General features: G+C 39.5%; 2 protein-coding genes across 6 annotated transcripts in view; one reads left to right on the top strand and one right to left on the bottom strand.

Annotated features, from left to right (window-relative positions):
* The window catches only part of HACL1 (2-hydroxyacyl-CoA lyase 1), a 37,121-nt gene extending 24,030 nt beyond the window's left edge, over window positions 1-13,091 (bottom strand). The window contains exons 1-9 of the mRNA XM_006048728.4: window positions 12,955-13,091; window positions 12,661-12,765; window positions 9,885-9,925; window positions 8,630-8,710; window positions 7,147-7,219; window positions 6,137-6,214; window positions 5,231-5,325; window positions 3,598-3,710; window positions 2,062-2,197 (exon numbers count right to left, since the gene is read on the bottom strand). Of these exons, the coding sequence (XP_006048790.1) occupies window positions 2,062-2,197; window positions 3,598-3,710; window positions 5,231-5,325; window positions 6,137-6,214; window positions 7,147-7,219; window positions 8,630-8,710; window positions 9,885-9,925; window positions 12,661-12,765; window positions 12,955-13,044 (812 nt within the window). The 5' untranslated portion in view covers window positions 13,045-13,091. The remainder of the gene's footprint in view (window positions 1-2,061; window positions 2,198-3,597; window positions 3,711-5,230; window positions 5,326-6,136; window positions 6,215-7,146; window positions 7,220-8,629; window positions 8,711-9,884; window positions 9,926-12,660; window positions 12,766-12,954) is intronic.
* The window catches only part of BTD (biotinidase), a 43,983-nt gene continuing 29,000 nt past the window's right edge, over window positions 12,981-27,963 (top strand). The window contains exon 1 of one of the 5 annotated variants that reach the window (XM_006048725.4): window positions 12,981-13,113. Coding sequence is in view for 3 of the 5 variants with exons in the window: in XM_044948659.2 (XP_044804594.2) it covers window positions 16,304-16,314 (11 nt within the window). In the remaining 2 variants the exon portion in view is untranslated. Of the gene's footprint in view, window positions 13,114-13,193; window positions 13,320-15,555; window positions 16,315-27,963 lie in introns of those variants that run through there. The other 4 variants (XM_006048726.4, XM_044948659.2, XM_044948664.2 and 1 more) reach the window with 4 other exon arrangements.

Consider the following 27,963-nt stretch of genomic DNA (forward strand, 5'->3'; position numbering starts at 1 on the left):
ATGAAAATTACCAAGTGTAGCACAACGGCAAACCGTGGAGAGGGAGAAGAAATGGATGGGATTGGGTAAGGCATGCAGGGACTACAAACAAATTTGTCATATTTTGCTTCTCAGAAATAACCTTAAGCAACAACATACTTGATATTAGATGAAGTGGAGTGGTGGTTACATAGTGTTTACTAAATTACTCTCTCATTTGTATATTTATAATTTCAAAATAAAGAAATTTTTAAAAAAGTGGTTTATCAGAAAGTGTGTTTTGGCCAGAAAATCAGGAAAAGGGGCCAGCAATGCCTGAAAGCATGGAGGAAAAGCTCTGTAATTTTCTTTTTCTCTATGTCTCTCTCCCAACCGTGCTCTGAGTGCAGCACAGTAGCACTGCGGTAAGTCTTTTTGCCTCTTTTCTTCAGCCACACCGCACAGCATGCACAACCTTCCCTCATGAGGGATCGAACCCATGCCTCCTGCTTGGAAGTACACAGTCTCATTAACCACTGGACCACAGTCCTAAGCAGCTAAATTCCTAAGAGAAACTTCATTTTTCAGGCAAGAGGAACTGGGAAAAGAGGCCCCTGTGGTGTGTTAAGTATGGGGGCATGTCCCTTTTTTTTACATCTTTTTTTTATTTCTGCTACATTGCTTCAAAGGCAGCACCTGTTGTATGGTACTATAAGGTATCAGCAAGGGGAAGGAACAGGGATTCTGGGAAATGGGAGTAGGGTTTGGGCTGTGTCCTAAGAAAGAAAGGAAATCCCTTGTTCTGGATAGGAACCAGCACGTTCACATCCAGAATGGGGGCTGTGGCTCACCCCTGGGCTGGGCACGATTGGGCAGCCTCAAAGGAGCACAGCAGAGGCCTGGAGATTAACCGACCCTGGGACTATGCCCACAGTGAGTGAGATAGGACCTGCAGTCTGAAACCAACCGAGCGAACTGCCTGTTAAACAAACAAACAAAATCAACCTTCTACAGAGGATTTCTATATGATCTAGAATCTCACAACATAGTATTCAAAATTCTAGGATACAATCAAAAACTATTCAACACGCACACACAAAAGATAACCAATTTCAGAAGAAAATATAAGGAATAGACACCAATTGTACTGATGACCCAGATGTTAGAATTAGTAAATGTATTTTGAATCAGCTATTACGACTACGTTCCATAAGGTAAACAAAAATACTTTTCAAATAAGTGGGAAGATAAAAGTCCTCTGCAGAGAGGACTCTCCTGGAGGTCCCGTGGTTAAGAACCCACGTGCCAATGCAGGAGACACGGGTTCAATCCCTGGTCTGGGAAGATTCCACATGCCATGGAACTAAGTCGTGCCCCACAACCACTCAGCCCAAACACCTCACCTCCTGAAGCCTGCAAGCCACACTGCCTGGGCTCCACAGTAACCCTGGTTGGTTTGGAACTAAAGAAAAGCCTGTGTGCAGCAACAAAGACCCAGAACAGCCAAAAACAAATCAGTGAATGAATGAATAAATAAATAACTTTTTAAAGTTCTCAGCAGAGAAAGAGGAAATATAAAAAAGATAAAAGGATTAAAAAGAATGAAACACTTATTCAGGGACCTCTGGGACAATATCAACGATATTTGTGTTACTCCAGAAAAAAAGACTGGTGCAAAAAAACATATTTGAAGAAATAATGGTCAAAACTTTTCAAATTTGGTGAAGATATCAATGCATAGATTTAAGATTAGAAAATCTCAAAGAGGATAAATTAAAAAAAAAATGTGTCCAAACACATCATAATCAAACTGCTGAGAACCAAAGACAAAAAAAAAAATTCTGAACGCAGCCACAGAAAAACAAGATAATGTTACATATAGGCGATCAGAGATTCAAACGACTACAGACTTCTCATCTGAAATCACAAGGGTCAGAAGATAGAGAATAGCATTAAAAGTGCTGAAAAGTAAAAAGAAACAGGTATGCTTAAAAATACGTGATTCTTTCAGAACTTCTACTAGATTCATTCAAGTCACAAACTAATTAAAATGAGCCTGAAATCTGCCAAGCTATTGTATTTAAAATCTGGAGTTGCCCATACCTGGATCTGGCAGCAGCTACACAGTTTGGATGGTTGTCACGGATAACACCCTTTCCCATGGGGGTGGGCAGAAACGGCAATTTACACTGCTCCACCAGCTTCCTGATACTCTCCTCCGCATGGGCGTAAGCGGCACCTGCAACAAATCCAAATGTATTGGACAAGGCAGTTAAACTCCAGACGCTTAAAAGAGTTCATGTGAGATTGCTTTTAGAACTTCTCAAAGATTCTCCTGCTCTGGGCTTAAACTCAAAACAAATGGTGACTTATGGTTTTTTATCTTTGGTATTTTAAAATGTTTAAGAAGGCAATAGTTCTAATTCCTGCCTCCCCCTGGCCAAGTAATAGTATCAATTATTCTGAAGTATGTCTACCCACAAACAAAAGTTGCACCTTCCACTCTTGTTGTTCTTAATTGTTGGTTCTATGCTATGTTCCTACTGAATTACTACCACTAACAATTACCTGAACACACGTAGACTGGGAGGTGCAGGTGGGAAAGCAAAGACTTTGCTCTGACAGGTAAAAGCAACCTCACACGTTGCTCCCCACCACCAGCCAACCAGGACTGCATATTGCCTAGTCTATATATGGAAATTCTAACAAGGAGCCTAAGTTTCTAAAGCTCTGTAGATCACTTCGTAGGTTCCATAATCCAGTGACTGCAACGGGACTAACCCCGAGGCAGCCACACCACTCGTTTATTTACAGTTATGTGCCTGTAGGAATAACCACGTCTTACACCCTCAATGGCACTGGAAACAACTCACTGTTTGGATACAGAAATGATTTCGTTTCTCATGTTACCAAGGCTGTCATTTTAGCTATTTAACTTTATGCTCTTCCTCAGAGTTACTAAATATTACTCCACATCCAGTATTTATAATTCTCTGCTGAATCCAAACAAATTGTGTAGTACATTCAGATTCAGTGTAATGCTCACCCCTATAAAAATACCTTACAATCTTTTCTCACCCATGCAGGATGAAAAATATTTACTTTTTTAAAAATCCAGAACACTTCCTTGTATTCTCCTTCTTGCCTCAATATCTTGGTCCATTCAGTTCCCTCTTCCTGGACTGCCTGGGTTCTCTGTGTTCACTCTGTGACCAGTGACCCATGTCTTTTCCCACCGGGCAGCTACAGCATCATCTCTTCTGAAATGTTTTCCACATCACCAAACAAGAACGTTGTCGCTATCTCCTGAGAACCCACCTCAGTTCCCTACACACACCACACTTACTGATGATCAGGTCTGTCTACCAGCTGTCGTTGCTGAGTCATGTCTGACTCTTGTGACCCCATGGACTGTAACCCACCAGGCTCCTCTGTCACAGGATTCTCCAGGCAAGAATACTGGAGTGGGTTGCCATTTCCTTCTCCAGGGAACCTTTCCAACCCAGGGATTGAACCTGCATTGCAGGCAGAGTCTTTACGGTCTGAGACGTCAGGGAAGCAAATAATGAGAACAAGTTCTAAATAGAATCAGCATTCTTTTGAAAGCCTAGCAAGATTTAGAGTTCCATTCAATGCTACCTTTCCCAATGATGACAAGGGGCTGCTTGGCATTCCTAATAACAGATGCTGCCATGTGTACAGCAGAGGTTTCTGCCATACTAATAGGAGGTGGCATACAGCACTCCACACACCTGGAAATAAAGAGCTCTGTTAATTAAAGGATGCCAATTTTTAAACTTTTTTATTATGAAAATATCAAATACAAAAAAAGGTAGAAAAAAATAGTATAATAAACTGCATATACCCACCCTGTAGAGGCCACTACTAATATTTTACATTTGTTTCACCTGTACACACATAAACACACATATACATTTCTTCCTAAGCCATTTTAAAGAAGATTATAGCAGCAAGATTTAAAAACTAAAAGATAAACACTTTTTCCTATATAACCATTATATCTATAAAATCTGATAAATCAACATTTATTCCCTAAGATCATCTAATAGCCAAATAAGCAATTCATTAACAGGAAAACAGAGCTAATGACTTTGCAATGAAGTGGTAGTTATTGTGGTTGAAATAATAAAAAAAATCCTAATATTTAATACTATGTGCCATGTATTTTCATTTAATTTTCAAAATAATAAGATTAGGTATTATCATGACATCCATTTCATTACTGTAGGGGGAAAAAAACAACTCCTCAGAAAGTAACTTGCCCAGGGTCCCTGGATGGCGCATGGAACTAGGCTGAAGTAGTTGTTCTGTCTCCAAAGTCCATGCTTTACCTACCTCACTATATTACCACTCACTAAGTCCACATTTTAGTACCACAATATGCATTAGTAAAAGAAATATTAAAATGGTCGTAGTTATTTCCAGACACCAAATCCTCAGTGTTTTATTTCATTTACCCTAATCAATAAACATCATACTATACAAAACTTGGGAATATAATACCAAAAAAGGACATTCAAGTCTTTACAAAAATTGCAAACCCAATAATCTTATTTTGATCTTCATGTTCAGGAATTACAAGAAATCGACACCCTTTCTGTCTGTCTCCCAAATGGAAGCCAGACTTGGTATCCTGAGTGAACAGAAATGCCCGCTGTCTCTCAGTGGTCACCGGAGGACCACCGAGTCCCTGATGGCAGAAATGTGCTAAATGGCACTCAGGGTGATGCATTAATCCAAGTAGCCAACCATACCGGGGTGACTTATTTACCAGTTTGTTGTACTTATTGTTCACTCAGTGCTTATTTACGGAATAAGGGGACTTGGCAAATCATAGTAACATCTGGTGTTGAACTATTTTTAAATCATAGAGACAGATTAAAATTTTTTATGCTGAGTTATAGTAATTTTTAAATAGTCACTTCAACTCTTGATTTACACCAACCATAAAGACTCTAACTAACCATACTATATGAGGATTAAATTTTTATGATTACTGGAAGAATAATTTCAAATGAGTTTAGGAAGCTCCAAGTATTTGACTTAGTATTTAATCCCCAAGGTAATTCTTAAATAATACAATTTTAATTAAGAGAATTAAGCCCTTTGGCCAGGATTCAATTTAATCACCAAATCTGCAAAAGTTAAGACAAGTGAAGATTGTAATTTATAAGCTGCTAGGTAAATTCTTTTAAAAGGGTAAGCCTATGGTAACATAATTGAGAAAGAACTCCGATTAACTATTACTCACTTTATAGAATTCACATTCACCTGGAGGCTAACGAAATCTGCAGGTATGTCGACATAGCAAGCACCTGGACGACCATAAATACTGCTCCTCACTGCCTAAGTTCATTACAAACAGAAGAAAACATTAAAAAAATCTCAATCCTCATTATCACATCCTATTCAAAGATAATTTAAAATTGTGAAATAAATACTATTTTAATTTTTCTTGACATCCTTAGTTGATGCAACATCCTTAGAAATAAGCAATTTTAATTAAAATTGAAATGCACTCCATTGATTCTATATTTTTGTTTCAAAGGGGAGAGATAAGAAAGTACTCACTTAGGGCTTTAAAATTTATTTTTCACTACGCTTTAGTTCTAGAAATTATCTACTAGGTTCTGCCTGCCAAGTTTTTGTAACATGTACTTTCACCTACTTTCTAATCTTAATGATTTGCCAAAGATTTCAGAAACTGTGATGCTGTACTATGTGTCAAATGGTTTCTATTAATACATGGCTTTTGAAACAGCTTAAATGTAAAATCACACAATTTATTGATACACTGCTTAATCAACTAAGAGATGGTCTTATATGCATTAGTACTAATTTTCAAAAATAATCTTACAGAAGTATAAGAGAAAGGGCACTCAGGGTTTCATTTTATCTTTCTTTTTACTTTTCCATAATTTAAAAAATTAAAAACTAAAGTATAGGAAAAAATTCTTCCAAAAAATTTCTTTTATCTGGTTCTTTCATTAAGTTAAGGATAGTGAATATTAAAATGTATGTAGCTATTTATCAATATCATTGTTAACTGCATGATATATTCCAAATTTTTTTGTCTCTATTGAGAATAAAAGTAACACAGGTATAAACAACTGAGAAAAACCAGTGGACCTGGACAGCTTGTAATTAAATACTATACCTTTTCGATAATAGAGGGAATAGCTTCTATGCTACTTGGCCGGGCAGAGAACTTGCTATATAGTCTACAAGCTTCAACCTATACGTGAAAAGAAAGTCACTTAAAATAAGCGCATGTATCACATTACTCTTCTGAAAGAAGACGAAATGTTAAGTCACTACATTCTATTATGTTTAGAGGAAAGATAGAGAAAAATGCATTATCTGGATTGTTTCTTAAAAGCCTCTGCAAAGCACAATCAAACATCTGCCTTGGTATAGTTCAGGAAGAAAATCAAAACAAGATACCATTTTCATTTCTCAGATTGGCAAAAATGAAAAAGTTAGGTAATAACAATCATAAACTGTGGTGAGAAAATAAATGGGGAGAGAAGTTGACAATATCTCCTAAAAATGTAAGTAAGAATATCCTTGGACCCAGAAATTCTGCATTCAGGGATACACAACTTTATCTGTTATATCTCATTATAATAATAATAATCTATTTTTACATTTCTGCCAGTTTTCTAGTTATATGTTTTGTTGCTATGCTGTTTGGCATAAATTCAGTACTGCTAATTTTTCACTGTTTAGTGTACTTTGAAGCATTATATAAAAACTGTTTGTCTTAGTACTTTTTGGTATAAAATCTATGGAACAGTTGGTAGTTTCAGTCCCGCAGGTGTGAGCAGGATTTTTCCTTATTTTTCCTTTCAACTTTTCTCTTCCTCAAAGTCTGAAAGTCCCAAATCATTTTTATTCCTGCATTTTCTTGATTCTTTAAAGAACTTATTTTCTGAGTTTAAATTTCGGTCAAAAAGGTTATCTTTCTTGGAAGATTGCTAAGTAGAGCCTAAGCTTTCTTAACACTCACATTGAGAGTTTCCTGTAGTTGAGGAAAATCACCTTTTAAGTTATCTCAGGTATTTCTATTTTATGTGTTTATTTTGCAGATTGGAGTTTTAATTTCTTCTCCATAAACCTTAATGGAGTATAATTATACTACAGAGGGAAGATCTTAGAGACGGGTACCTGAGGAAACTCCTGGAAGGCTCCCATTGTTTCCTGACTTCTTTCAGAGGAACCACCAATCACAATCAAGGGCCTGAAATATTAATTTTTTAAAAGAGAATTACAACAAGTGCCCAGAGAATAGAAAACACTCAGTGAATGTTAAAAAAAGAAAGAGAATTACATTTTCTCTTAAAAAACTGTTAATTTAAAAAGATTTAGGAAACATCTTGGTCTGAGAAAACACTTCCTCAATTTCAGAAAAATCTGAAATTCATAGTAAATATTTTTTCTCCATACCCCTCTCTCCCCTGCCTCTTCTGGATACTGATGCTAAAACTTCTGGGTGGTGATGATGTAAAATGAATTGTTATGCTGTTCCTATTATTCTCGAGATTAAGAGAAGTAAACATTTTTTTCCCGCACTTTCCTAACTAAGTCTATTTGGAAATGGCAGAATGATGAGAAAAATCCCTCAGCAATAAAATTCTCAGGGAGAAATAAAAGATAGCAAAGCTAAAGTTATTTAAAAATTATGAGACACTGAAGTTGATAAGAAAGTGTAGGAAGAAAGCAAAGAAGGACCTGAAAGAAACACATGGCAAGAAAGAAAATAATGCCCTTCCCATGGGAAATTTAAACATTGTATGAATTGAATAGAATATAGCCCCCTTGGGCTTCCCTGGTGGCTCAGTGGTAAAGAATCCTCCTGCCAATGCAGGAGATGCAGGAGTGACCCCTGATCTAGGAAGATCCTGCATGCAGCGGAGCAGCTAAGCCTGTGTGCCACAACCACTGAGCCCATGCTCTAGAGCCCGGGAGCCCCAACTATTGAGCAGATGTGCTGCAACTGCTGAATCCACGTGCCCTAGAGCCTGTACTCCCAACGAGAGACGCTAACGCAATGAGAAGCCTACCCACCGCAACTAGAGAGTAGCCCCTGCTCGCCACAACTAGAGAGAAGCCCACTCAGCAACAAAGACCCAACACAGCCAAAACCAAATAAATATAAATTAAATTATTGAAAAAGACAAAGACACAGACCCCTTTAACATGATTGTACTGGTAAAGAATCAGAGATAAAGAACCAGGATTAAGGACAAGAGCAACTAATCTGTTTATAATACCAACTCAATAAATACGATTTCAACTGTCCTGCTGGTTATGCAAGACAAGGTGAAAAATTAAATACATTCTTGCATACTGAGCTGGGATCTTTAATAAACAATTCTTCACTTAAAGAGACTTACACACACATTCACTTACATATATAGATATGGAATATACACATATTCATCCCCAAATATTCAGTGTTTTTCTCTAGGTAAAAGAATTATCCATGTTTTTTTATTTTCTTCCTAACACTCTTCTTAATTTTTCACTAAGTCATTTCCTCAAGCATATGACCCCTCGTCTTCCCACCACAAAGCAGTGGTTCTCCACTGGATAAAATCATGTGTTGATATTTTCAAGAAAGTGTTCTCAGTAATAATAATCTAATTACCAACAGTTCATGTTTGCATTTGCCATACCGCCCAAACTGTGGACAAGACCGGGGCCAGAAACAACAAGGCAGACTCCTGGCCTGAAAGCAAAACAGAATTGATTACATTAAAAGCAGGTCAAATGCACTACTTGATTCATACCGCTTTGGGGGTGGAACATAATCTTCCTGGACTTCAAAGGAAGGGTACATAGGTCTTTACTACAGCTGTAAAGCAATTATCAGAATATTTTTGAATTAGTTTTTTAAAAAAAGATATCAGTCTTCCTGCAAGAAATAAGGTATTTACCATCCTCACACTGTATTTCACTAAACTTTTCATATTTTGCTACTATATTTGGACTAAATCAAGGTGATTGCATACAGAAGCAAATTTTTGACTACTGAGTGTACTTTTGTATGTAAAAAAAGGTGGTTTTAAAAATTTCTTAACAAGTAAATATATAATGTAAGTTGGTCTTTGACAGAAAGTAATCCTGAAATGCAGTGTTCTGCTCCAGTTTTTTAAGTTGAACTTGAATGCTTTACCCTAGATGACTTTCTAAGCTTAAAGCACTGAAGAAAATGGTATCTCCATACAATTCAGCTTACCAGTTTCAATTTATAAAGTAGCAACCTCTATTTAAGACAGCCTTTAAATTGGTGCAGCCACTATGAAAAACAATGTGCAGGTTCCTCAAAAAACTAAAAATAGAACTATCATACAATCCAGCAATTCCATCCTGGGTATTTATACACACACACACACACACACTAAAATATTAGCAATAAAAAAGAATGAAATCTTATGAATGAAATCTTTGTGGCAACATGGATAAACTTGGAGGATATTATGCTTAGTGAAATAAATCAGAGAAAATAAAATACCATATGATTTCACTTATATGTGGACTCTCAAAAACAAAACAATGAACAAACAAAACAGACTCAGAGAAAAAACTGGTGGCTGCTAGAGGGAAGGTGGGTAGAGAAATGGATAAAATTGGTGAAGGGGATTAAGAGGTATAAACTGCCAGCTATAAAATAACTAAGTCATTGGGATGAAATGTACAGCATAGGGAACACAGTCAATAACACTGTATGTAACAACTTTGTATGGTAACAGATGGGAGCTGGTTTTACTGTGGTTACCATTTCATAATATATAAAAATATCAAATCACTATGTTGGACACCTAAAACTAATTTAATACTACATGTTAATTACAACTCAAGTTTAAAAAAGAAGCTGAAATAAAACATAGACTTGAGCTTACCTGCCTGTCAGATATCCAACTGCAGAGGCAGCATAGCAAGCCTACAAAGAAAAAACAGTGGGACTGAAGCATTTTGGAACTTTTATAGTACTAAATCATATTAAGTAATAAGTCTTATACATGTATAAAGTATGTATGTAATAATTTACTCTCAATAAGGGGAAAATGGAATATTTTTCATTTTAACAAGTAATCTTCTATCTGTACATTTCAGATAATCACTTAAGTATCTAAATCTGATATTTAGTTTTTCAAGGAATTTGTCCATATCATCTAGTTTATTCATAATATCATCTTATAACTGCTTAAACATCTGCAGGATCAATAGGAATGCCCTATTTTTTATTCCTAACATTGATAATTTGTGCTTTTTATGTTTTATTCTTTATCAGTCTTGCTAGAGATTTACCAAATCTATTGATCTTTTCAAAGACACAATTTTTGGATTTGTGGCTTTTCTCTACTGTTCCTTTGTTCGCTCCTCCACTGATTTCCACTCTCATGTTTATCATTTTACTACTTTCAGTTTGGATTTACTTTTTTATTTTTTAGTTTAACTTTACAATATTGTATTGGTTTTGCCATATATCAAAATGAATCTGCCACAGGTATACATGTGTTCCCCATCCTGAACCCTCCTCCCCCCTCCCTCCCCCTACCATCCCTCTGGGTCGTCCCAGTGCACCAGCCCCAAGCATCCAGTATCGTGTATCGAACCTGGACTGGCGACTCGTTTCATATATGATATTATACATATTTCAATGCCATTCTCCCAAATCATCCCACCCTCTCCCTCTCCCACAGAGTCCAAAAGACTGTTCTATACATCTGTGTCTCTTTTGCTGTCTCGTATACAGGGTTATTGTTACCATCTTTCTAAACTCCATATATATGCGTTAGTATACTGTATTGGTGTTTTTTTTTTCTGGCTTACTTCACTCTGTATAATAGGCTCCAGTTTCATCTACCTCATTAGAACTGATTCAAATGTATTCTTTTTAATGGCTGAGTAATACTCCATTGTGTATATGTACCACAGCTTTCTCATCCATTCATCTGCTGATGGACATCTAGGTTGCTTCCATGTCCTGGCTATTATAAACAGTGCTGCGATGAACATTGGGGTACATGTGATCTCTTTCAATTCTGGTTTCCTCAGTGTGTATGCCCAGCAGTGGGATTGCTGGATCATAAGGCAGTTCTATTTCCAGTTTTTTAAGGAATCTCCACACTGTTCTCCATAGTGGCTGTACTAGTTTGCATTCCCACCAACAGTGTAAGAGGGTTCCCTTTTCTCCACACCCTCTCCAGCATTTATTGCTTGTAGACTTTTGGATGGCAGCCATTCTGACTGGCGTGAAATGGTACCTCATAGTGGTTTTGATGGATTTACTTTGGTTTCCTTTTTCTAGCTTCTTAAAATGCAAGTTCAGGGCACTGATTTTTGATCTTCTTTACTAAGAGATTCATTTAAAACTATTTCCTCTAAGAACTGCTTAGCTGTTGCTCACATGTTTGAGATCTCATTTTCTCATCATCATTAAATTAAAAATGTTTTCCATTTTCCACTGGGATTTCTTCTTCACCCCACTAGTTAGTTAGGCTGATGGTGACATCTCCCTCTTCATCCTTGATACTGGTAATTTATATATTTTTTCTCTTTTAATCAATCTGCTGTGAGGTTTATTGATCTTAATTAATCTTTTCAAATATTTACAATGCATTGAATTTTCAAATGTTTGGGGATTTTCCATCTTCCTGTTGTTAAATTCCAGTTTATTTCCACATGGTCTGGTCACACATACTGTATATTTTCAATCCTTGCTTGGAGATGTATTGAAATTTCCTTTATGGCCTTCATATGGTTAGTTTTTATTTTTAAACTGCACTTCAGCTCATTATAGAAAGAGGGGGAAGGTGCTAAACACAAAAGATAATCTGGGAAAATGCTAAATGCCCTTTAGGAAGAAATGAGACAGGGAGACAAAACGTCCTAACTTCCTTCCTTGGGCTTCCAAATAAGCCTCTAAGAACGGTGGCAATGTGATGAGGTGGAATGAGCACTGGCCTGGGTCTTGGGACATCTCTGGAGTTCAATCATGGCTTTATCATTTGTGATGCCTGTCACCTTGCAGAGCCACCTACTACACAACATGAGACGTGACCTTTCCCCATTCATGTTGCAGGTACTATCATGGGCAGGCCCCATGGATAAACTGGGGATACAGATGTGCAAAGAAGAAATATGTATTTGTGACCCCCTGGAACTCACAGCCTACCTAATAGGGAAGTCAGACGAGGCAAAGAATACACAGAAACAGACACACAATAGCTAGTTATAGGAATGAAGCACAGGGGGCCAGGATTCAGACCAGGTAACTGTCCCTTCTGATTCTGACATTGTAGACTTGGCAGAGCTTCATACTTTATAGTTGTAAGAGCAAGGACTCCAGAACGAGAACACCTGGGTTCAAATCCTGGTTCCGCCAATACCAGCTGTCTCCTTGAGCAAGTTTCTTCACTTCTGTGTGTGTGTGTGGGGGGGGGGGTCTCTCTTTTAATAATTTTACTTTATATTTATTTATTTTTAACTGGAGCCTCATTGTTCTCATCTGCAATGACGATTAACAATCGGTCTTGGCTCCCAGGAGCATTGTGATTGATACGCGTCAAGTATTAGAGGAGTGAGCGGTAAGCAGCTACTGTTTGTAGACAATTATCTGTCATCACTGTTACTCATCCCCGAGAACCCGCTGGGCTCTGAGTCCATACTTACTGCCTGCTCATTCCTCATCCCGATGTATCTGATGCCCACCTCCTGCGCAGCAAGGGCGATTTCGGTCACCGGGATGCCTACGATGCCGAACATGTAATTCACGTCCTGGGGGGCGGCCAAAAGCAGAGGAATGAGGCCGGGACCCCAGCCCGCCCTACCGAGGCGGTAAAAAGAAAACCTCCCGCAAACCTCCCTTCTGCCCACCTCCCCATCCCGCCGCTTTCCCGTTTCCAAGACAACGCAGCGGCCCCATCGGGCTTCCGTAGGGCTCTCTGCGGCTGGCAGGTCTCACACCTGGGTTTTCAGGGCCTGGGCGATGACTCGCGCCCCGGACACCTGCCCCTCGAGCCCGTCACTGCGCGCCGCCAGGTTACTTTCCGACATCTTCCACCGCAGCGGACAGCAGGCTAGCGCGGAGTCACCCTGTCGAGGCAGCCCCTGAGGACACCAACCGTGAGGCCGCTCCTCTGAGGGACGAGGGGAGCGATCGGCACCTTTAAAGAGGGGGAGGGGCGGGGCTGCAGCCAGCCCACTGGCGCTGAGGCGCCGGGTAAACACTCTCTCCTGTCAGGGCCGGCCCTTCTCCCCGGCCCGCCCTTTACGGAACCCGCGGAGCGTCAGTCAGGAGGAGGCGGAGGCCTCCGCCGAGCGCGTGAGACGTGGGCCCGCGCTTGGGCCTTAGCCCACCACCTAGAGCCTTTTCGGAACGCGTGGCGCCTGCGCAGAGTCTGGGCGAAGGGGGGACAGGCGCGGGCCGCGGCAGAAGGGGGCGTGGCGCGCACTCGCGGCCCCGCCCCGCATTCTTTTCGAAACGCGGCAGGGCGGGTGGCGCCTGCGCAGAGCTGGGCGGAAGCAGGGTCAGGGGCGGGGCCGCGGCAGAAAGGGGCGTGGCTCCGGGGCTGAGCGCGGGTTTTACTGGGACGAGAGCGGTGGGGTGGTACCGGATTTTGGTCGAGGCGGCTTTTTTTTTTTGCGTTGTGTGGTCGTGTCCCCGCGTCCCCTTGTATTCTAGGCTTTGATGTACACGCTTATTTGATAGGTACGTTCGTAACTTTGCAATCCTTGAAGATAAATGCCAACTAATTAAATCCGTAAGCGGATGTGTACTCTTTAACTTAGGCTACGACACCGAATCTCCCAGCGACAGCTGAAGTAACTTGCCCAGAGCCATTGGACCAGACGTCTTGCGCTCCCTTCACCCTTCCGCCCTTTGGCCACAAGAGATAAGAAGGGCCCCTTGAGCCTAGTTAACTTCTAACGGTTATTTTCTGTAATCGTTGCTAATAACCCTTCACCCTGCCTTCTCAGTGAAGTCAGGAAATGGTGGGGAGAGTTTTGAATCTTCAGAGTCAGCCTCATTATAACCAGCTCCTGCAGCTGAGAACCTTTTTGTAAAAAAAAAAAAAAAAAAAAAAGATGAAGTATTTATTGATGTACAGTGTTCATTTCTGCTGTACAGCGAAGTGATTCAGTTCTGCCTCTACGTACACACTTCTTTTTCATACTCTTTTCTATCATGGTTTATCACAGGAAGACAACCTTTTAAAATGCATTTTTGAGTGAAAATGTCTTTACAGTGTGTGGTTCATGATGCCAGGGCCTCAGGAGCATTAGACTACCTGCTTAGTAGCAAACAGAACTTCTCACATCATGAGGAAGACTGGAACTTTAAGTTGTTGAGGATTTGAAGTGTTTTAAAGCAGAAAGACTAGTAATATGTGGGAAGGAAAGAAACCAGAGCAGCTTCCCAGGTGGCCCTAGTGGTAAAGAACCATCTGCCCATGCAGGAGACAGAAGAGAGGGGTTTGATCCCTGGGTGGGGAAGATCCCCTGGAGGAGGGCAGGACAATACACTCCAGTGTTCTTACCTGGAGAATCCCTGTGGACAGAGGAGCCTGGTGGGCTACAGTCCATGGAGTCGCAAAGAGTCAGACACAACTGAGTGGCTTAAAACAGGCAAAGAAGCCGGAAGCAAGGAGAGTGGGTCCTGGGTAGTGAAATGAATGAGAAACTTTGGAAATGAAAGAATTCCTAAACTTATTGAGCTCTTCCAAAAAGGTTTCCCCTTGCATTTCAAGTCTTAACTCCCACTCTAAGCAAAGGAATGAGAATGGCTGCCTCTTTGGGTATGGGGACCCAGCCTAATGTAGCCCATCTAAGAGGGAGATTTCTTTAAAGTTTTAGAGTTCATCTAAAAAATAAAAGTAGATCTTGCATTGTATTCCAGAATCTGCCCATATTTTAATATAAAAGTGATCTTTTTAATTGAGGTAAACATACACTTAAATGTACAGACCTTAAATGACACTTGCAGCCACCAAAATACAAATGACATTTTAAAATACCTATGAAAGTTGGCATTCCGGAAAGATGCCAGCTTTGAACACAAAATGTTCTTTGTGTGTCTTTGAATAATCCTTGGCACAATGTCCCCTGCCCCTGTTTGAGAAGCATAGACCCTTCATCTCTCTATCGTGTGGAATTGTTTCTGTCAGTACCTATGTGACAGTTTCTACCCCCAAGCATCAGAATTGCGTGGAAAGCCTTTTATTTTTAAAAAATATTTATTTTTGGCTGTGTCAGGTCTTGGTTGCACCATGAAGTTTCCTTGTTGTGGGCATGTGGGCTTCTCTCTAGTTACAGCAGGAGTGCTCGGTAATTGTGGTTTGAGGGCTTCGTTGCCCAGCATCATGTGGAATCTTAGGCTTCCCAGGTGGGGCTAGTGGTAAAGAACCTGACTGCCAACGAGGGAATGTAAGAGATCTGGGTTCGATCCCTGGGTCAGGAAGATCCCCTGGAGGAGGGCATGGCAACTCACTCCAGTATTCTTGCCTGGAGAATCCCATGGACAGAGGAGTCTGGCGGGCTATATAGTCCATGGGGTCACAAAGAGTTGGACGCAACTGAAGCGACATAGCACGCAGTTAAGCATGTGGCATCTTAGTTCACCAACCAGGAAGTAGTCTTAACCACTGGACCACCAGGGAAGTTCCTGAAAAGTTTTTTTAAATATACAGTTGCTTGGGCCTACCCCACATCTTCTGAATCAGCATCTTAGGACAAATTAGTCACCTGTGTTTTTTTTTAAGCTGCTATCTAAATTTGATTTGCAGCCTGACTTGAGAAGCACCAGCTCCATACTCATGCTGGATGCATGAGTTAATAATTAAACGTGTGCTTGCCTGTTATCAAATACTGATGCTTAATTTGGATTTTTGGGTTCAAGGCTAGTTTGACATTAATAGCACAGAATGTGTAGGTAGTGGTTAGTCAGTTCATGGACTTGGGTTCACTGGTGTCCCAAAAGAATCACTGACAGAATCACTCAGTATAGTGTGAAAACTGAACTATGAATTGGAACAAACCCCCTGAATTCAGATTAACATTGTGCAAAAGGATAAATTCTCAACTGAGTAGACCCTGCCCTTTAGCTGGGGGAGAAGTCAATAAGACTGTTGAAACTTGTTTCACCTTTACACCTTTGAGTACAGGGCGTAACATTCCATGGTGAACTTGGGTCTGATGATTCAGCAGAAGTACTGAGAGTCTCCCTCCAAGATTTGCAGGCACTTGGAGCAACTGCCTTCAATCCAATGGCAGTGAGCGGATTCCAGGATTCTTTAGTAACTTATTCAAGGCCTTTATGCAGACACTGTAAGCATTAACCACGTTGTTTATTATTTAAATTGGTGGTAGGCATGGAATTTTATTTGTTGGGAATTTTATTGAAATTTTGTTTGTTTTGCCTTGTTTATTGGTGGAAGGAGGCCAAAGGAGGAGTAAGTCTAGTTTGTTTTTTAAAAGCAAAGGGTAGAGTAATGATAACATGCTATCCAAAGAGCAGGGTCAGTCATCAGAGAGTTTTCATACTGGTTACTCGATTTGTGAGCTCGAGACCTGAGATCCTACACTGCAGGTGGCTTCTTTACCACCGAGCTGCCGGGGAAGCCCAGGAACTTCTTAGGCCCCAGAATTAAGATATTGTATTTTAACTTCAGTAAACTAACAAGGACACTGAAAATCCATGTGATTATTTGAAAGCATAACACTAACTGAATCTGTAAGAAATATTCTTGTAGGCATATTTTATCAAAATGTGAAGTGTTTTGGTTATTGTGTGAAGAAATGAATTGGGATTATTTATGATGCATTATCGGAGAAGGCAATGGCACCCCACTCCAGTACTCTTGCCTGGAAAATCCCATGGACGGAGGAGCCTGGTAGGCTGCAGTCCATGGGGGTCGCTAAGAGTCAGACATGACTGAGTGACTTCACTTTCACTTTTCACTTTCATGCATTGGAGAAGGAAATGGCAACCCACTCCAGTGTTCTTGCCTGGAGAATCCCAGGGACGGGGGAGCCTGGTGGGCTGCCGTCTATGGGGTCACACAGAGTCGGACACGACTGAAGCGACTTAGCAGCAGCCACAGCAGCAGCATGATGCATTATAGAATGGCTGAAAATAAAATAAAATTGACTGAAACAGAGGAGAAAACTGAAACTGAGTATCTTAAATACAAACAAAAGCAACAATAACCCAAAAGGAAGTCTATGTAGAACACTCTTTTTTAAACCAAAGTTGAAAACTACATCAAATGGTTCTTTGAATAAAGCAGGTTAAATTAATTTTGTTTGCTTCTCATTAAGCTTATGAACTGTACCAAATCTCAGAAATAGGTCTGAAGTGAAGCCGGTGAGAAGCAGCTTCATTATTGAACCAGCAGGGCCAGATTTAATGGCTGTCACTGGCAGACAGGGACTGGGAGTTTTTCCCAGTTGCTGTGTGACATAGAGAATGGTTGGATCCCTGCCCTTGGTCTGCAGGCTCTTCACCTTTGCTTTGTTTTTTAATGCCAATGAGACTCAGCAAGACCCAGAACTGGAGTGGAAGCACTCCGGGGGCAGAAACTGAAGGAGCTTTGTTTCTGTTTTAGCTTTGTTTTCATCCGCCGTGTGCTTGTTTTGTTTTGTTTTAAACAAATATGGGGTTTGACATCAGCAATTATTAGATCACTGATAAGGTGTCTGTTTTTTGGAAAATGCACCAGAAATGGTGACAGTTATAGGTCATGCTGTGAGGACATAAGTGATTTATTTCAGATGGCTTAGAAGTCGTAATATAGAATGTCTGCATATGCTGGAACTCCACAGTTGGGAGTGGTCTGTGGGCTGGGTGGTCAGCAGCCCTCACCTATGAAACAAGGTTATCAGTGTTTAAAATGTTTTCTGTTTTCATTTGTTTCTTCTGTTTCACCACCAGCCTTCATTTGAGTCCCGTCCTTTAGCTTTTTATGTTGTATCATATTTTTAAAAACTCTTATTTCATTTATTCACAGTTTGACTGTGCCAGGTCTTAGTTGTGCTGCATGGGACCTTTGATCTTCCTGCGGCACGTGGGGTCTCGTTCCCTGACGAAGGGTTGAACCCAGGCGCTCTGCATTGGGAGCACAGAGTCTTAGCCCCTGGACCACCAGGGAAGTCCCTGTATTGTTTTCTGTTGCTTCTAATCTAGTCTGTGTCAGCTCCAGGGTACACTCTGAATGATTCCCAGGGTTTGGAGTTGAACTGAGGTATAACCCGAGGTGAGGGACATCTTCATGATGAGGAACGCAGGCCCTTAAACTTTTTTCTGCATCATGACCTTTGAGTTTCTGTTTACAGCTTAGCTGTGATGTATTGTTTTATTCACTTTCTTTTTTATACATTTATAATTTATATTTTTTATTTTATATGTTTTATATATATATACTTAATGTCATTTATGACATCTTTCAGACACATGAATAAGAAGAGAGAGTAATAGACACCCAGGTACCCAGCCCTAGTTTAAGAAACACATTACAAATAGAACAAAGCCTGTGTTTCCCTCCCCCTTCACATCTGCCGCCCTGTGCCATAGCGGTAACCACTACCTTCACTTCAGTGCTTATTATTCCCACATGTCCATTCTTTAGGCAACGGCATTTGGGTTGTTTTAAGCTTTTTGGTGTTATAAGCATTTTTCTCTGAATGTTCTTGCGTGTCTCCTCGTGCGTATGAGTGAACTTTTATGCGTATGTTTCTAGCGGTGTTATCAGAAGGTAGGTTCTTGTTTCGTTGCAGAAGGAATTCAGAGATGAGCTAGGAAGGTCATGAAAGCAAAGTGAGGATTTATTTAAGGGAAACGATGCTCTCAAGGCAAGTGCAGGCAGTCTCAGGTGAGTAACTGCACTGAGTTTCTTTGGCAGGCTGGTTTGTGGAGTGTAGAAATGAAGGGATAGAACAGTCACTGGGGAGGCAGGGGTCTGGGGATCATTGTATTCCCTGAGTTTCTTCCTAGCTCTGCCTTCCTTAGGGAGGAGGCGTTTCTGTCCTTATTTAGCCTTAATCAGAAATGTCATGGCATTGGTGCATGATGGGAATATCTTATTTGCAAGGCTAATTTTACTGTAATGAGGGCATAGTGAACAGAAGGTTACATTCAGACACTGGCGATTCTTGCTTTTTCCCACCTTTCTTTGTCTGCCTCCAGTAGTTTCCTGTTAGTCTGGAGATTCTTGCTTTTCTTTGTCTGCCCAAGGACCCCCCATTGTTTACAAGATGTGTGGTTTCCTGCCATGTGACCCATGCTCCCCACTCTCTGCTCAACATCTAGCTAGATGACTGCTTTAACTTGGGCAGGTCATCATCAGTTTTACTAGAAAAATTGATCTCTAAACTTCCTGTACCAATTTATACCCCTGACTTCTATATATAAGAACTCCCCTTTCTCTGCATCCTCAATTGTGGAATTAAAAATTTTTTTTTCTAATTTTATAGTTGTGAAATGGATTTTCATTTCCATTTCTATATCTAGATATAGATTCCCACTCCAGTACTCTTGCCTGGAAAATTCCATGGATAGAGGAGCCTGGTAAGCTAGTCTATGGGGTTGCAAAGAGTCGGACACAACTGAGCGACTTCACTGTCTTTCTTTATATAGTTCCTTTTGGAGAAGGAAATGGCAGTCCACTCCAGTGTTCTTGCCTGGAGAATCTCATGGACGGAGGGGCCTGGTGGGCTGCAGTCTATGGGGTTGCTCAGAGTCGGACACAACTAAGCAACTAACACACACATGCACACACAGATATAGATTACATAGTTATATATTTGGATTTATCCTTGGGTTTTCTTCTGTGATTTACCTGTTTATATCTTTTGTCCTGTTCTTTATTGATTGTGTATCTTTTTCTTATTATTTTATAGATGTTTTTATATATTCTGGATACTTATTCTTTGTCTTTTAACTTTGCTTATAGTTACTTTTGGATAAGGATATGGCAACCCACTCCAGTGTTCTTGCCTGCAGCATCCTGTCAAGGGAGTGTGTGATTTCCTCGGTTCTGTCTCATCACAACAAAAATTTGAAGCAATGGATGTTAAAGCCCTCAGTGCGTCACAGCTCTCGTACAGCTCCGTGTTACAGCTCAGTTTTATTTAGAAAATAAAGGAAAATACATCCTCGAGGTGTGAGCGTATGCCGACCTAAAAGACGTGAAGGGAAGAGAGAGAGAGTATGCCCGTGGGAGAGAGACCCCCGGCCCTTTGGCTCCTCTTTTTATATGTCTTTTCCTCCCCCTGGGCCTGCCCTATGTAAACTGGGCTAGCCAGGAGTGCTGCTTGTTCTACCTGAGGTCCTCACTCAGGTCCTCAGACCTTCCTTTGTTCTGTTTTCGTGGGCTTTTCCCTTCCTTGTCTTCTCATTCTGGACTCCTTTTTCTTGTTCTAGCTACCTAACACAGTTATGTGGTTGGATTTATCCTTGGGTTTTCTTCTGTGAATTACCTGTTTATATCTTGTGTCCTGTTCTTGATTGTTTATCTTTTTCTTATTTATTTTATAGATTTTTTTAATATATTCTGGATACTTATTCTTTGTCTTTTAACTTTGTTTATAGTTCCTTCTGGATAAGGATATGGCAGCCCACTCCAGTATTCTTGCCTGGAGCATCCCCTGGACAGAGAAAGTGGGCTACATTCCATGGGTTTGCAAAGAGTCAGACAGGACTGAAGTGACTTAGCACATAGCACATAGTTACTTTTGATGTACAGAATTTTGTGGTTTTCTTGGTGTGTGGTCACAACTGATAATTATTCTGTTTTATTTTCCTTTGTTTTTGGCCGAGTTGCACCGCTTATGGGGTCTTAGTTCCCTAATGAGGGATTGAACCCACATCCCCTGCAGCAGAAGTGTGACGTCCTAACCACGGGGCCACCAGGGAATTCCCACAACTGACAATTCCTTTCCTTTATGTTTTATACTCTTCGTATCTTGCTGGAGAAAGACTTTCCCTAAACTGAAGTTGTAAGGAATTTTTTGTGTGTGTTTTTATTTAAAAGTTTAGGTTTTATATATATAAATGTATTTTTTAATATATATATATATTTATATGTATATTTTACAAATATTTTAAATATTATATATATATATATGTATTTAAGCTTCATGGTCTACCTGAAATTGATTTTTATATATGATGATGAGTAGCAATTCAGTATTTTTTCCCCAAATGATACATAATATGTCTATATCAATTAGATTTTGCTGTGTAATTAACCATTCTAAAACTCAGTGACTTAAAGCAACCACCACTTATTTAATTTGTAATCCTGTGAGGCTGGGCTCAGCTGAGCTTCTTCATTATCTGTGGTCAGTTGTTAGTTAGCGAGGTCACTCTGCCCCTGGAGGTTGACTGCATATCCCCAAGGGTGGCAGGCTTATCCTCACTGCACATGTATCTTTCCTCATTCAGTAAGCTTCCCTGAGCTGCTTTGTCTGGCAGCAGTTTGCAAAAGGCGTCATATCCCGCGGTGAAGGCCTCTGTGTACCTACGTTTGCTAACATCCCATTAGACAAAGTGCATTACAGGAGGAGCTAAGACTGAGTGGGATGGCCTTAGTGTTTCATGATAAAGGAACATGAACACAGAGAGAAGAATTTCTAGCCGTTTTTGTAGTCAGTTTACTAAAATACCTGTTGTCCAAGCGTCTTTGATAGTGTGCTTCATTCTTTTCCCAGTGATCCATAAGGTTATTTTTCAAGTTGCCATGCATGTTGGCCTGTCTCTAGACTCTCTGTTCTTTTCCTACCCCAATCCAGTCCAATCCTATCTTAATTTCTACATTTTTGAAATAAGCCTTTATGTTGGTAGGATAAGTTCTTCTACTTTGTCATTTTGAAACCATCTCACCTAATGTAATTAGTTTCCTGTCATTCCAGTAACAAACCGAATGGCGTAAAACAACATAAATTTATCATTTTAACAGTTCTGTAGTTAAGAAATCTGACACAGGGTTCACTGGGATAACATCAAGGCATTGGCAGGACCGCATTCCTTTCTGGAGGCTCTAGGGGAGAATCCACGCCTTTCTCCTTCCAGCCTTGGGACATTCTTGGCTCCATCTTCAAAGTGAGCAGTGTCAGGCCGAGTCCTACTCACTCTGGTTCTCCTGCTTCTCTGTTCCTAAGGGCTGTGTGACTACGCTGAGTTTACCTGGACAGTCCAGGGTAGTCTCCCTATTTCAGTCAGTTTATCAGCAAACTTAATTCCCCCTTTCCACATATTCACAAGTTCTAGGGATTGGTATGTGAACGTCTTTGTGGGGCCATTATCCTGCCACTGGGTTTATTCTTGGCCTTTTTCTCTTTTGTGTAAATTATAAAATCAGTTTATCGAGTTCCATGAAATACTCTGAGATTCTAATTGGAATTACATTGTTCACAAATTAACTTGGATAGAACAGTATCTTTTTATTAAGTCTGTTTTAACATAAGCATGATATATATCTCTCCATTTATTTTATTTTCCCTCAATCTTCAATAAAAATCTTTTATTATGTTTATGTCTAAGTATCTTACTATTTGGTTATTTGCATTTTCTAGTTTTTTTGGGGGGTCAGTATATTAGAATGCAATTCATTTTCATGTGCTGGTCCCAAATCTAACTACTTTACTGTATTTTCTTGTTAATTATAATTAGCTCATAGATTCTCTTGGGTGACTTTGTTGATAAGCATGTCATATTCATGAAAGTTCTGTGTCTTTTTTTTTTGTTCTTATATCTTTTATACTTTGTATTTTTTAACATTCCTCAATTATTTAAAAATATTTTTTAAAGGTTGTACTCCATTCATAGTTATTATTACGTATTAGCTATGTTCCCTCTGCTGTACAATATATCCTTGTACATAACAGTTTGTACCACTTAATGCTCCCTCCTTCTTCACTCTCTCCAGCGGCAACCACTGGTTTGTTCTCTGTCTCTGTGAGCCTGCTGCTTTTTTGTTATATCTGCTAGTTTTTTATGTTTTTAGATTGCACATGTAAGGTATTTCATTCTTTTATATGGCTGGGCAGTATTCCTTTGTGTGTGTCTTCTCTGTCCATTCACCTATTGACGGATACTTAGGTTGGTTCCAAATCTTAGCAGTTGTAAACACTGCTGCTGTAAACATTAGGTGCGTGTGTCTTTTTGAATTAGGATTATATCTATGCCCAGGAGTGAAATTGCTGGATCACTTGCTAGCTTCATTTTTATTTTTTGAGGAACCTCCCTGCTGTTTTCCTCAGTAGCTGCACCAATTTACATTCCCATCAACAATGTGCACGGGTTCCTTTTCTCCACATTCTCACCAACGTTTGTATTTGTATTCTTTTTGATGCTAGCCATTCTGATAGGTATGAGTTGATATCTTATTGTGGTTTTGATTTGCATTTTCCTGATGTTTAGTGATGTTGAACATCTTTTCAGGTGCTTGTGGACCATCTGCATTTCTCCTTTGCATATATACTTCTTCTTTTTCTTATCTTATTGCACAGGCTAAGACCTCCAATACAGTATAGATAAGAAGCACTGATATGTGACATTTTAATTTCCTTTAATGTATTAATGTGGTGAATTGAGTTGATATGCTTTCTCGTATTAAATGATTCATCATTCTTTGATAAATCCTACTTGGTAATGATGTAAACATTGCTTAATTAAGTTTGCTATTATTTTTATTTAAGCTTCATGCATTTATGTTTAAGAATGAGAGTCAACCGTTATTTTCCTGTCTTGAACTATCCTTATCTAGCTTGGCTATCAAGGTTATACTTATACCGTCCTTTAAAAAGTTTTAGAATAGTTTGTATACAATATGTATGTTTAAATATGTTTGTATAAAAAAGATACAGTATGTATCTTTACTTGGATGTTTGGGAGAAGTCTACTGAAAAATATACCAGGATTGGTGCTTTTAGAAAGAGTCTTTGATAATTTAATTTTTCTTGGGAAATTGTTCTGCTTCATTTTCCTATCCTTTTTGAAGTTGGTTTTGGCAAGCTTTATTTTCCTAAGAAAATTTGCATTTTCATCCAGATATCCTTTTAACATGAATTTGTACCAGAGCATCCAGTAATCAGTTCTGCAGTCTCCGTTGTAATCACAAGTATGCTCCCTTTTAGTTTTTCCTGTACATGCACACGTGTGTGTGTGTGTGTTTCTTTTCTGTGTTTCTTTTCTCCTTGATCAGTCTTGATGCAGTCTTGTTTATTTCATTAGTCTTTTCAAAGAACCAGTTTTTATGCCCAAGACTTCTTGAAGAAATGGCCACTTCCAACTCTGAGCCAGGAAATGTATGCAGTAAGCTTTGGACATCTTTTAGTGTTAAATTACAAAGAAGGTGTCAAAAACTATTAGAGTGATGTCAAGAGGAATCAAGGGCTGACTCGAAAAGGCTACTATGAGTCAAGGATGAGTTTCTATAATGACAATAATTGCAATGGAAATAACCCATGAAATATGTTCAAATCCTTGAATTTGTAATATTTTTAAAAAATTGGTCACCTTCAGATAATAAGTTACTTGTCTTGAAAACTGATTTTAAAAAGATTGAGAGAGAGAATCAAGCATTTATCCTGTCTTTGCTATATGAACTGTACCCTTAGATAACCAAATAACAGATAAAATGTCCCTTTATAAAAAACACTACAATTAATGAAGGAAAATGAAATGATAGACTACCAGCATTGCAATTCTAAATGAATAGAAAAAGGCATTAAGGATTGACGGTTTGTTCTAAGATCATAAAAATAGAGTCAGACACACGTCTCATGCCGAAAGAACATACTACCATGCATAGTCATCCCCAAAGGATAAACCTGAGTTCAATCTAGTCTCTGGATCCAGCTGTCATATTAAAGGATTATTGTCAGTTTATTTGCCATATTTTTAAAATCACCTCTTGGTTGGCAGTTTATCCTATATGTATTTTTTCAAGAAAGACTGATAAAAATAATATTCCCTGAGTTCTTGCATTGTCCAGTCTATTATCTCTTATTTCTATACTTCAAACACAGTTTGGCATAGAAGAAAACTCCTGGTTCATATTTTCTTCTTTGAAAGGACTCTTTGTAGGGTTTACTAGCATTGATGTTATTGTGGCGAAATCTGAGGAGCGCCTGATTTTGTGCCCTTATAAATGCCCTTGATCATTTTACTTGGCTTTCCAAGTGATTCCCACTTTGTCTTTGAAGGTCAGGAATCTTACTAGATGATGTACTGGTGTTGAGATTCTGTTTCTTTCTTTCCTGGGTTTTGGTGTGTCGTTTCAATATGTAAGTTCAAATCTGCTTTTCTTTCTGGAAAGTTTTCTTCAATTACGTGTTTAAATGATGTTCCTCTTCCATTACCTATTATCTATTATTGTATCATTATGTATTATCTATGTGTAACAACTTCCCACACATTTAGTAACTTCAAACACAGCATATTTATTATCTGACAGTTTCAGTGGTCAAGGCATCTGAGCAAGTTTAACTGCACCCTTTGAGCAGGACCTCCCAAGGGTACAGTGAAGATGTCAGCTGGGTTCACAGTCTCATCCAAGGCTGAGTCCTCTTCCAAGCTCAACTGGTGTTTAGAAGAATAATTTCCTTGCAATAGTAGAAGTCCTGGTAGCTTTCTTCTTCAAGGACAGGAGAAGAGAAAGTGTCTGACTCCAGAGAAGGCACCAGTTCCTTTTTTAAAGTCCTTTACCTGATTAGGTTCAGGCCCACTCAGGATAATCTCTTAAATAACTCAGAATTAGCTGATTTGAGATTTTAATTACATGTGAAATCCGTTCACCTTTGTCATGTTCTGTTGACTGGAAGCAAAGCATAGTTTCTACCTGCATTCAAGGGAAGGGTGTCTCCACTGCACATTTATTTCCCTTTTCTTTTATGGATTTCCCAATTGTGTATATGTTGGCTCTCATTCACCAGCCCTCCCTAGCTGTCGTTTCCTCTAGACTCCTTTTCAATTCTACATTTCCATTCACGTTGCTCACTTTCTCATTCTTGACCCCTTGTCACGTATCTCATTTACAGCGTCATCAGATTCTTTTGTGCTGTTCTGTACTTGCTTTCGTTTCTTTTTTTTTTAAGTTCATTTTTAAAATTGAGGCGTAACTGCCATGTAAAATCCTGTTAGTTTCAGGTGTAGAGCAGCACGACTCGGTGTCTGTGTGCACCACTAAGTGGCCACCACAGTCGCCACACGCAGTTGAAAATTGTTTATGATGGGAATTTTTTTACGATTTACTTTCTTAGCAACATTCAGATATGCAATACAGTATTATAAACTATAGTCACCATGCTGTACATTACATCCCAGGACTTATTTTGTAAATGGAAGTGTGCCTTAATTTATTTAATGGTGTTTTTTTTTTTCCTTCTTCTCTCTTAAGTTCTCCCAAATAACATTTCATTTCCCCTCCTCTGCCTTCTGCTTCTCCCTCTCCTCTCTCTTCTCCTTTCTCTACCCCTCCACCCCTGCCCCGCCTCTCTTTTTCCTTCCTTTTAAAAATTATTTTGTGTTTGGTCTTTTTGTGTGTGTTTTTGTCTTATAAACCAATTGTTTGGGGCTTTTTTCATTTACGGCGAGATATTTGGTTACAATGTTTATGTGCTTTGTGGCAACTTGCTAGCAAATAATCTTAGTTTGCTTTTCTTATAGGATCTTTTAAAAATAATTTAACTCCTCTATTTATTTATTTTGGCTGCATTACATGATTTGTGGAATCTTAATGCCCCCACCAGGGATCAGTGAAAGCACAAAGTCTCAACCAATGGACCACTAGGGAGGTCCCAGAGCCAGGATTTCAGATCAGATATTTTAAAACTCAAAGGCCCATATTTTTTACTTCCATAGTATGCTGTCATTTCAACTGACTTTCTTCTTACTTACATGACTTCCTAAGATAAAATCCTGGAAGTATACTGTTTGTGATTTATAATACAAATTGTCAAACTTTTTTTCCCAAGAAGAAATTACTATTTATTATCACTTTACTAGTTTATTTGTCCAAATGTAGTGTTTTAAAATAGTACAAGTTAATGTTTATTTTGTACGTAAGTTCAGTCTTTCAGAGTGTTCATTTAGGATTTGTTTTCTCCTTTAAATCTGTTCTTGTTCCTTGCATAGTTGTAAGTGTTGTGTTGATGTTTAATTTTGCATGTAAACTTTAATTTATTGATCTGCTTCTTTTATTGTTTTAACTGCTTCAGATTTTAGACCGTTGTTTCATCAAATCTCTGATACCCAATTATAATTTATTCTAGTTTTCCTAACATTTAATATGTAACTCCTGATTTTGAGTTTGTTTTTGTATATGGCGTAAGGTGTTTAAACTTATTTCCATATTGTTATTCAGTCATCCCAATATCACTTATTCAGTCAAACTTTTCCTCTTGTTATTCTGAGTGTGGTGGCATGAAAAGAATGTAGGCCTTTGGACAGAATTAATTTGAATTGAATCCTGGTTCTAGATGTTGGTCCCTTTCAAGTTTAGGAGTAACCTCTTTCCCAAAAGAGCCAGGCTGTTTTCCAGTGCTACCCCCTGAGTGCAGAGGAATGTCGCACCAACGAGCTTGGGGAACTTGGGCCTCCCCAACTGGGAAAGCTGCAGCAGTCAGTCAGGCGTCTGCCCTCAGTTGCTCCTCATGGCCCGGGGCAACGGGACTTGCGTTAGTACCAGGATGTTGTCATGGCTGAGCTGGGACCCTTGCCAGAGGGGAAAAGGCACACAAAAAATTCCTAGTCTGTCCAAAGCAGGGCATGCTCAGCGCCTCCAGGAGAACAAAAGCAGAGATGGTAACCAGTCCTCTGCCACGCACGTGAGACGGTCACTCTCACCCAGGACTGTGTGCTGCGCTCTGCTTGGCGGTGGGTCACCTACATCTGGCCACCACGCTTGTGCTGAGAGCATCGTCCACCAGGACTCTGGACTGACAGCACCTGGACCCACTCGCCTGCTGTCGCTG

This window comes from Bubalus bubalis, chromosome 1, assembly GCF_019923935.1.
Source record: "Bubalus bubalis isolate 160015118507 breed Murrah chromosome 1, NDDB_SH_1, whole genome shotgun sequence".
In the NCBI taxonomy this organism is placed as follows: domain Eukaryota; kingdom Metazoa; phylum Chordata; class Mammalia; order Artiodactyla; family Bovidae; genus Bubalus; species Bubalus bubalis.